The sequence below is a fragment of the Tasmannia lanceolata genome, unplaced genomic scaffold, assembly GCF_043159265.1.
Source record: "Tasmannia lanceolata isolate RefF3 unplaced genomic scaffold, GAP_Taslan_0.1 ptg000018l, whole genome shotgun sequence".
Lineage (NCBI taxonomy): Eukaryota > Viridiplantae > Streptophyta > Magnoliopsida > Canellales > Winteraceae > Tasmannia > Tasmannia lanceolata.
The window spans coordinates 10,686,949-10,698,221 of NW_027518695.1; the positions used below are offsets into that span (position 1 = coordinate 10,686,949).

General features: G+C 39.8%; 1 protein-coding gene across 1 annotated transcript; it reads right to left on the reverse strand.

The window, feature by feature from the left end:
- LOC143851479 (protein SCARECROW-like) lies at positions 1–3,735 on the reverse strand. Its single transcript, XM_077360935.1, has 2 exons — positions 1,889–3,735; positions 1–660 (listed from the first exon to the last, which is right to left on the reverse strand). The coding sequence occupies exons 1-2, from the start codon at positions 3,340–3,342 to the stop codon at positions 216–218; spliced, it is 1,899 nt and encodes a 632-aa protein (XP_077217050.1). The 5' UTR covers positions 3,343–3,735; the 3' UTR covers positions 1–215.
- Between the last annotated feature and the right edge of the window lie 7,538 nt (positions 3,736–11,273).

The window sequence follows — 11,273 nt, forward strand, 5'->3', positions numbered from 1 at the left end:
CCAACAAAGAACTGCATTGATTTGCTGAAATGAGGCTCTGAGAGCAGCATCTTTTTGTTCATTGCTTCAACGAAGCTCGAACAAAAGAAACTCATCCTTAATAGTAATTGCACCAACAATTCCGATTCAAATATACATTAGAATCTTCACTACTTTCTCCACAAGAAAAAAACCCAGAAGCAATAATAAAAGAAGAAAAGAGACTAATACACTCCCTACCTGTTGCTTGTGTTTTTAATAGGCTTCCATGCAGAAGCAGTGAGCAAACAAAGATCCTTCCATCCGAGCTTCAAAGTACCCTTCTCCTCCAGCAGCGTATACCCCTCGCTTGAAAACATGCCGAGCAGAAGAGTAGCCTGAGTGGCTGCATTGCCCGCGAGAGAGATGCCTCGGAACCCACATTGCTCCATCTTCTCCCTCCAGTTCTGGAATTTCACCTCCCCACTCCTTGATGGCCCACCCACGGCCAGAACGTTCTTTATCTCTCTTGACAGAAGCTGTTGTTCCACCGCGTGTCTATCAGTACTCTCCTCCCCGTGGCTCGCACTCAATGAGTCGAACAGGGCTGAGTAGTAGTGGATAGCCTCCACGAACCGAGCCAGGAACGACCCCTCGTGGCTCAGGTCTTGCTCCACCATCGTCACCACCTTTGGAGCCAAGCTGTGGGAAGGGAAGGGTGTGCCACATACACACCATTTCAGTTTCATTCAATCTAGTTGCCTATGTTTCACAATTTTTTTTAAAAAGACTCAACCGTCCTTAGCGGACTTCAATTCATTTTTATTTTTATTTTTTATTTTATGGGTAAGCTGGGGTTTGGGGTGGGGGGGGGGAGTGACCTCTACCGGTTTATTAAATAAAGAGAAAGATGATACAATATAGCCACAAAACTAACCCTAACTCGGAACATGCGAGAGAGGGAGAACCAAGGCTCAGCACATATGAGCGACAAACACTAAGCCTAAGAGATCTAAATGCTCAATACTTGTGAATTACATAATCATCTAATTTGCTAGGGGTATGTTGGGCTGAGACTTCAATTCATGATGATGACAATAGATATAGATTCAAACAGTTCAGATCGAAACTCACTCAAACTGGCTAGCAATCAGACTACTTTATCAATCGTAATCAAGATGGTCTGTTACTCAAAATTATTGATCTTATATCTTTGGCTATGATAAAAATTCTCACCGATCTGATGGTCAGGATTGATCCAATAGGCAAAAGTCTGTGAACTTGGATGGTTAAGATCAACCAATCAGTGCAAAAATTTGGGCATTACAATTCCATAATGAGCCCCACTTGATATCGGTGACAGTGCAGATTATCAAAAGAGAAGAGTAACTAAAAGACCACCATGCCAAAAAGTACAAGATTTGAATGTAAACGATGAATAATTTATTTTCCATAATAGCCCAAATGCAGGCAATCACTCCTGTCCAAAACTTCTCACCCTTCTATCAAAGAATTTGAACGTTTTCGATAAGGATGCTCTTAGTTTGCCAGACATTTCTTTGAGGTGGATTTTACAAGCCAAAACATGTACTTTTATAAGCAAAAACCTGGAATTTTACAATCCTGAAAATGAAAAATCCATGTTTTAGATTATAAAAACTATGTGTATCCAAACGGCTTTTTACTTGTAAGAAGACAAACTGACATGGGTGCTATTCATAATTTTAAGGGTCCTGAAATAAGATTAGTACGTCACCACCGGAGCACGAGAACTGAAAATCCGTGCCATATTTCCATGGATTCCGCTCTGTAATGTACGTCAAGAAAGCGAGTGGATCACGGGAGGAAGATGAGATTTTTTTATTTATTATTGTGTTAGGTGAGAGAAAGAGTGTGTTTGTTAATGGTGCAGTAAGAAAAACAAACGTACCTCTGCAAGAGCCAAAGCGTATTGGTATCAGAACCAGTAACATCATAAAGCGAATGGTGCGACCAGTGTACGGCTACAGCCTCTCTCTTACTCACATGCAACTTCTCCAAATCCAAATTCCCCACCTTCTCACTCACCGCCTGAAACTCAAACGGAAGCTCTAACGTCCGAGCAAAGTCCGTCAACCTTTTTCCGGTCTCCTCTAAAGAGTCCATACAACTACCCAACCCCGTCAATCTCACAAACGGAGGACCCCCAGGTCTAGACGCAAGAATATTGAAAAGACCTGGCCATTGTAAACCTTGCATAATATCAAGGTCTATTATATGAACCCTATCTTCTCTCTCGAATGCTTCTTGAATGGCTTGGTTTGAAGTGAAGTGAGAAAACTTAACAAATGGGCTCATCCCATTAAAGGTTTGAAAGGCTGAGTATATTTTTTGAGTGGTGGCTTGAGGTGGTGATGGGAGTGGGGAGAATATGCCTAAGCATGAGCTTACAAGGCGACAAGACATGGCTTCTGAGAAATAAGCTGCTACGCGTTGAGCTGATGAGCCAAAGGGGGTTGAGAGTTCAGAGATTTCTAATAGCATTTTGTTTGCTTCGTCTAGGTTGTCTGAAGATACAGCCTCGGCACATTGGAGTAGGAGGGTTAGAAGGTGGAGCCCTTCTTCGTCTTTCTGTTTCTGATTCTGACGTTGCTTGATCTGTTCTCTATTGTCTTTAGCATTACTAGGAGTAGTACTAATCAAAGACGAGGATGGAGGAGAAATCTCTTTTTGTTTTTTTGATTGGTTGTGATTTGGGTTTTTTTCCGGAAGAGAAGGATACAAGTTCTTTTCGAGAATTGAAGGAGAATCAAGGTAGAGCTGATGATTAATGGCGATTTGGGTTTGTCTATTTTGAGAGGGCTCTATTGGGTTATTGGTTAAGGAGCGGAGACGAAATTCGAGAAGGGAGGCGAGGGTGGGATTACAAGGGTGGATGATTTCTCTTATGTTTTGGACCAGTTGTGGTATTGAAACATTCGTGGTGTTGTTTATAAGGTCTCTGATAATCCCATCAATCAATGTGTTCTCATCTGTAGAACAAAAGGGTACTGCATTCGGGTTTCCGGCTAGGGTTTCGACGCCGATCCGATCTATTTCCGACGTGAACAGAGGCAGGCCGGAGAACCCACAAATGGCCGGGGGCAGTGGTGGTTGAGAATCGACGAAATTAGTTGTAGAAAACCCAGAAAGGCCGGAATCCAAAAAACCCAAATTCTGGGAGGAAATGGGATTAGGGTTAGGGTTAGGGTTTAGAAAACCCAGAGAGGGGTGGGTGATTTGGGAATAAGGGTGGGTCCGGCGAGAGAATCGCTCGCCGGAATTTGTTTCGATCTCGGAAGCAGTTCTCTTCCTCACCATATTGTTGCCGTTGCCATTGCCGCCAGGAAGAATGCAGGTAGCCATGAGAGAGAAAGAAGAGAGTGAGGAGAAGAAAAGGGATTTTGCATGGTGGGTAGTGGGAGAAGGTGAGTCCTTTTTTTATGTATCTGAGTTTTTGTATTGGGTTTTGGGGATTTTTTCCAAACAGATAACGGTTGGGGGATTAGACAATGGAGGGTTGGGATTCCCTTTTCTCTCCACGAGGTCCAACGTAAAAGACGCAGCTCAGTAAAAGGAACCTTTTTATTTCTATTTACGTTTTCGAAATCTCGAAAGTGTATTGGGGGGCAGATTTTTGGATTTGAGAGTGGGTTTTGGGAGGAGGGGTTTGAGCTGGATTTTGGGGTTGTCTTGTTCGTCGTTGCGTGTTTAACGTGTTTTGGGGTTTTTGAATTGCAACTCTCGAGGGTTGTTGGGAATGGTAAGGTTTTTTCAGTAGCCAGGGTTCACCTCTTTTACCGTTTGGATATTTTGTTTCTATCGAGGTGAGTCAAAACTCCCGGGTCGACTCATTCCTGTCCCGAAAATCGTCTTCTATATGAAATGAATAGAAATTATTGCCAGCTCTTTATTTTTTGAACATAATGTGGAATCAGAATGAGATACTGATTCCAAGGCCCGGTTCTGATAATCCAATAGTCGATTTGGGACTCACAATCAGTTGTCATAATCTAAAACAAACAGGGCCTAAAGAATGTTTCACGCCTTCGGACCAGGGCTCACCCATGGCTATGCCAAATGCATCTGATGATTCTAGACCTTTGATCAAGCATGATGGAAACATGCCCATTAAAATGTCTTCAAGCCATTATTTTGGCACACCTCAGTAATGCCATTAAAATGTGTCCCGCACTCTTTTGTAGGTAATGAAAAAAGATGAGATCGTCTTGCTAGTCTATCTCATATTGAAAATCATGGCTAGTGTATTTGGAATAGGGGCGTATCATATGTGGGGGTTTTAGTCGTTGAGACGATCTATAATAAGAAATTAATTGCTGTTACAAGTGAATGATAGTACGAGAAGTCTAATCGAGGCCTACCCACATGAGATTGGAATGATCTACACCCTTCATTTGTTATTAGGATTTGCCTTGGAGATGGCAAGAAAACTTCCCTAATATGATCTTAAGCAATACATCTGATCTATTGCTTTCTAATAGGCTTGCTGATTACGGGAGATGTTATCGCCTTATCGGCACAACCATATTTGCATAAACCCAGCTGTCTTTTCTTCTTAAATCGGCTCGTGGGAGCTCTTTTTGGGAAACGTAATAACCTTTTTGACCGCTCTTTAGAATCTAAAAGACAAGATGTTTAGTGAAAATATCAGAATATGGTTGCCCTGATATAATTAAAATGACATATTCGTGGCTCCATCACTTTTGCAGGAGAGAACAGCCACACATGCTCACTTTCTAGCTGATTTTGTCTTTCTTATTTAATTCATCTGCTTAGGGTCTCTATATATAGGAATAGGATGGGAATGTTTTAACTCCATGATAATTTTATAATTGACAAGATAACCACAATGCACTTTGCCTTCCCAAAATTACATGTGAAAAGCTCAATGGAAATGGAAAAAGGACCTTATGTTAGGTAAATGTGTAAGACCTAATTTGGACTGTCATTGATTATGGGCCCACTAATCGTCTAGATTGAATTAATAGTACCCAATAAAGGAACTGGTGTTAGGTAAAAGTGTATGACCCAATTTAGTATGCCATTGATTATGGACCTATTAACAATATCAGTGGGTGATTATAAGGTTTAATTGAGTAATTGGTGCACTTAATAAATTAATTGGATATGGATGGTTTAGGATTGGGCAACCACAACTAGTTAAGGTGGAGATTTGCTTAAGTTAACTATGATCTGATAAGATCAAAGGAGCTTACATGTTTAAGTTCTATGAAGGACATAAAAGAACTTTGTTTTGTATTCTTGTAGTCTATCTGGTTAATTTAGTTAGATCTCGTGTTGGGTTTGTGGCTTAATCTAAATATTATGATCTAGTTATACAACAAGAATCTCAAATTTACACTAAACCACCATATAATAACTAGAAGAAAAAAAAAAGGAGAGAGGAGTTGAAAAATAGAAAAGGGTGGTGGGTCTATCAAAAGAGGGATGTAGTGTTTGAGGTTAGTTTCGTCATTGGAAAACTTCATGTGAATGGACGCTGAAGTACCCTCCTTCCATCTGACACTGTCAACAACCCACTTCCCAATAGATATTAACGTAGCGTTTGACATTTTGCTGTCAACTGGATCAGCTTTTTTCATGTGTATTTAATTCTCCGTTTTGTTTCCTTGCGGGGGGTCTCACTCACCGTCATTAATTCTTTTTTTTTAACACATCTCCCCAAAATGCACTCTCCTTTTCCATTGGCGTGCAAAAGTCGAACCACTTTTCCATTTTCATGGCTTCTGCATGTGGACAGGTCAATATGGGCCCCACCTAACTTTTTTCTTGGAACTCGCATTGTGAAATGACCACATTTACCCCTCGGTTAGTAGGGTGTCAACGGATCCACTTCGGGTCTGATCCACCTATGTCACAGTCACGATCTATGCAAAATCGTTATCGGACAGGTCGGATTCGGTTTGTTCTTCGGATCTTACTTTCCACGTTATGATCACAGTCCATTTTAATTCAGACCGTCCATCGGAGTGTCCTATTATGTCCCACTAAGCTAAAAAAGAGTTAGAATGGCAGTCCACTTTTAGTGTGTCTCTGTGCATTTTCTTCAATTAAATTAAAATTTTATCTATGTTTAATCTATGTGTAGATTAATGCTTGTATATCAAAGAATATGATACATAACAATAACACTCGGTAATAAAAAATGATGAACTAATAATATATTCATGACTGCATATATGTTCAATAGACTAGCATAATGAAAGTAAAAATTGAGAAAATGAATCAAAAAAAAAAAAAAAAGACTCATTATGATAATCCTCATCAACATGACACGGAACCATCCAAAAATAGTATTGCTCTTCTAAGTCATTTCTAAACAGTATTTCATTAAGTGATAAGAGAGGTTTCGACCAAAATATCCTTAACGGTTAGCATTAACAAAATTTGAAGGATATTTTTGCAGAACATTTTAGATCGTAACTATCCAATAGGCATATGTGGGGTGCCCATACCAAATCCGAAATTTTTCGGATCCTAGATTTGATGATCGGAAATATGCCCATAGATCCTATTCATATGTTTAGATCCTGTTCACTGACGTTTGGATTCGGACGATCCATCGGACCGTCTGAATCCATTGACACCCCTGTCGTTACTCTATTTCTCAAAGCAATTCTTTATGACTTTATTAATACAGCGCCTCCGAGTGAGAATATTTTGGAAAATGACGACTCGTTTTATCTAGAAAAAGGGAGTGACTTATCTTGGTCATTCCCCTACGAGTACATAAGTGTAAAACCAAAACCCATTGTACATGTGAAGAAAAGATGGCATTTTGACTACGACAAAAAGGTAGAGATTCAAATATAAAAACATGGGTTGGTCTGAATGAGTAAAAAGGCTTATTCTACTTCACCAAATGTATCTCTCTACTCTCTAGGTAGACATCCCACATGCCTACTAATCTACTATAGCTGAGATAATGGTCAAAGACCGATATGTTTTATTTTCAAGTGAAATTATATGGTGCACGAGCGTGGCTGCAAGTAAAGGGAGTAGAGATCCAAAGATCTTTGAGAGGAGAAAAGAAGACCATGATGAAATGTTCCTTTTGACATATTGATGACCCCTTTGATGGCCTTTAATTGAGAATATAGACTTGTGCATATGATGGCAGACCGAGTTTGTTGAGTATCGAATGTTGAAGGGGCTGCAACACTGCTACAATACTTTTTTGAATCGACAAAAAGGTCACCAGAATGGGCAAAGAGCTTTTGGCTCACCATGGGCATGATATATGCACACCCATCTTCTGAATTGCACTCTCTACTTACTAAACATCTCTCTTATTTTCATGGTGCCATTAAAGTTCAACGAGCCATTGGTGGGATATAAGAATTTGGCTCGACATGAACATTATTAGCAAATCTACTAAAGATTACTTTGAAAATGTTTTCACTTATGGAGGGAGGAGCAATGAAGACAATGAGCACTACAATCTTATTCGTCCCCTCATTTAGTATGAAGACAATAAAAGCCTAGTAAAAGACCCCCGACGAATTAAAGACAATGTTCTTGGTCCTGTTGGAGTTAGTGGATCCTTTTACATTTGCTGTTGGGACATCATAGGCAAGGATGTAGTAGAAGCTGCAAGAGAATTCTTCAAAAGGCAAAGTCACAAGGCACTACACCTCGACCTTTATAACACTTATCCCGAAAGTCGCCAAACCTATATACTTCCCAATCAGTTTATATAACTCTCTGCTAAGTGATCCTTGCGAAGCGGCTTGTTTAGGCTTTCCCTTATTCTTCCAACTCTCATATCTCATGAACAAGGGCTTTTCTTAAAGATAGGACCATTGTAGAACATATTTACATAGTTTAAGAAATGATGCAACGTATAGATTAAAAAAATGCAGGGGAGGCAATATTACGATAAGCTAAGAAGGTCCTTGAAAGGTTTGGTTTCGATGCCAAATGGAGCGACATCATTAAAGTAACCATTCAAGACTATTGTTATTAAATTCTGATTAATAGGAAGCCACATAGTTACTTTCAGTCATCAAGGGGTCTTAGACAAGGTGATCCCGATCTTCAAATCTCTTCATCATTGCTGAAGAAATTCCAAGCATAGGTCTCAAAGATCAATTTAAAAAAGTTTATGCCCAATTCTATTCATTACCTAGAGGTATTCTCTCCATCATCCACTGTCTCTACGCTGATGATACAATTATATTTGCTAACAAATCCAAGTCTTTTATTAGTACTAACTTGAAGTTTGTAGGCAGATATGATAGTGCTTAAGTTCAGAATGGCAACAAGACCAAAAGTTGTTTTATGTGCTCTCACAAGAGATTCATTTAGAGATAAATGATCATTGCCAGTGCCACCCATCCACTAACTCGGAGCACTCATATTAAGGGAATAGTGAAGATAGAATGTCTCAATAATTTGATAGGAAAAGTTTGAAACAAAGCAAAGGGCTAGAAAGCCAAACTTCTATCCAATGGAGGAAAGCTACTCTAAAGCTGTCATTAAAGAATAAATAGTATCACGGATAACTTCTGGTGGGATGGAACATAATTCATAAGAAAGCACCATTGGGTATCTTAAAGCAACATATAGAAACCCAAGAAGAGAGGAATCCTAAGAATAACATTGTTGAATGACTATTCCACTACTTTCATGCTAAAGTCTCTTCACAAGCACCTTGAGATCTCTATACTATGGATAAAATTTTGAAACTCTATCTACATCAATGATAAAAATAGTTCATATCAGTATGTTGTCATCCAGACAATGGAGAGACATATTGAGGGTCAGAGAAAATAGTTAGAAAACAGTAGATGGCTGATTGAGCATGGGGAACCTTTTTTTATATTTATAATTGGAAATGATCCCCTCGTTGAATATATTGATAACCTGATGGAGATTAATAAAAAGGCCTATGTTAGTAAACTCCTTGATAGTCATGCACACAAATCCTCAACACGTGGATTCCTTTAAATGGTTGCAAAGATATATTGCTATGGAGCATTTCAAACTAAGACGGATGTCCACTGCTCTTATCTAAGAGATTTTCAAGAAAGATATAGGCATATAAAGCAGAATCAAAAGTGTCCATATCCCTATCATGTCCATGTGCAATTGTTGTAAGCACCCAAAAGAAGAATGCTCAAATCACTTGTTTGCCAGTGGTGATCTTTATCATACTTCGCATGGCAAAACAAAAGAGATACAGGGAGGGAATCATTGTGAGAAGCATCCACATTTTCATCATGTGGGAGCTATGGAAAGAAAGGTGCGAAAGGAGATTGGAAAGTAAAACCAAGAATTGTGAACCACATCATTCGGAGAGTTAAAGAATGGTCACAAGCTTATGTAAGAAATCTACATTCCAAGCTAATAACAGGTTTGATTACAAATTAATCCTAAGATGTTAGCATATTATTCCTCAATACCACTAAACTTTTCTCATTCAAAGGAGGAGACCAGACATGGGAAGGTTCAAGCTAAGCTTTGATGGAGCTTCCAAAGGTAATCCAGGAAAGTCGACTGGGGATCGGAGGAGTTATCAGAGATGATAAAGCAAGGATTGTGTGGCATTCATTCAATTCTACCGTGAAGAATCCAAAATTCAGGCGGCTGTTGCATGAGACTACAGCCACATGGGCTCAGATTATTGTTCCTCATTATTACAAAACATACTCACCTGCCCCCACTTTATTGGATTTTTTATATGGTGCAAGGCCTTACAACAATACGGTAGGGCCTTAGATCATATAATTTCTCACTTTGAGTTTTTATATATATGGTGTTAGGCGGCCTTACATCATATAATTTCTCACTTTATTGTTCCTCATTTATCCTTGTCCTCTTGTCTCTTCTCTTCGCTTACCTAAGAATGATCTCATCTGTCTTTCTCCTACCCATATCTATATAATTTCACATGAAATTTTCGAAGTACCTGCTCTTCCGATTAGGGGTGCAACTCGGGTCACCTTAGGTTGGGTTGAGGCCAACCCTAGCCCAAACCCAAGGTTGCATTACCTCAACCCTAACCCGGCCCAACTCAAGCCACCGGTTGAGAAGGGTCAATCCAGATCCAACCGCATCTAAATCTCTCAACCATAGCCCAGCCTGTCCAACCTGATATTTTTCAAATGGGGTTGTATTGGGTCTGATTGGCCTTAGCAAAAACAGAAAAAAATTACAAACCCATCCCTAAAATTTTGAAAAATCACAATAAAGTTCGGGTGATGATGAATTCGCACCCCCTGTGGGACATCAAATCACGCTCTTTGACATCAAATCACGTTAAAAGGGGTGCGAATTATCGTATATATAGGGGTTGCGAATTTATCATCACCCTAAAGTTAAGCCATATAAAGGTCAGACTCGGATCGGTCAAGGCTTCAACCCTAAGGTACCCCAACCCAAGCGGAAATCTGGTTGAACCCGTGGGTAAGGTGGAGCCCGGACCAAGTTGCACCCGTACCTCTTCCATTCCATGTGACCTGCCCCATGTGACATGGGCATGCCAAACCAGATAGGTCTGAAAAGTCTCTAAATCCGTAAGATTTCGAAATTTTTTTCCCATGCAAATGTCGGCTCTGCAGTGAATTTCTTTGTCCTCCTCCCCTTTATTGCGATTGTATTTGTTCTTATTATCATATGCCTTTCATGCCAAAGAAAAAAGCAAGCACGTCTAATCTCGAAGAAAGTACTTCGAGAGGGCTACAACTTTTCCACGACGTTATACATGTAGCAGTGGGCCTTGATGGAGAGAAGGAAAGAGCCACCTTGCCTTCCTAATATATCTTTGAAAAGATAATTGATTGGGTGTGTAGTGTTTGTAAGGAACAATCTGTTTACAATCTATTTTTTGCACAATCTGATCACGATAGCTGTTTTAAAGTGGTGGGTCGCATCACCTCGCAAGTGTATATGGAATTATCACTGTCCACATTATACATGGGATGGTTTTCCTTTTTAAAAAGGTGGGGTAACTCAACAATCTATGATTCATCAATTATCAACAAGCTGGTCCAAAAACCTACCAAGAAAATGGGTAGGTCCGAAAACTGAGATCATCTAACCTATTAGGGAAATCATTGTGTCGGGTTTGGGCAGAGCTTATGGGAAGCCAAGCCTCCACTATGAATTGTTTTATTGGAAAACCGGCTAGGATTTGAGGGCCAGGGTCATGCAACATATAATGCAGATTAGACGATCGACGGAGGTAATCTGTGGAGAATACTTGGGTAGTTTAACTTAAGAATGGCAGTTTCAAGCAATAACTTTGCTATCAA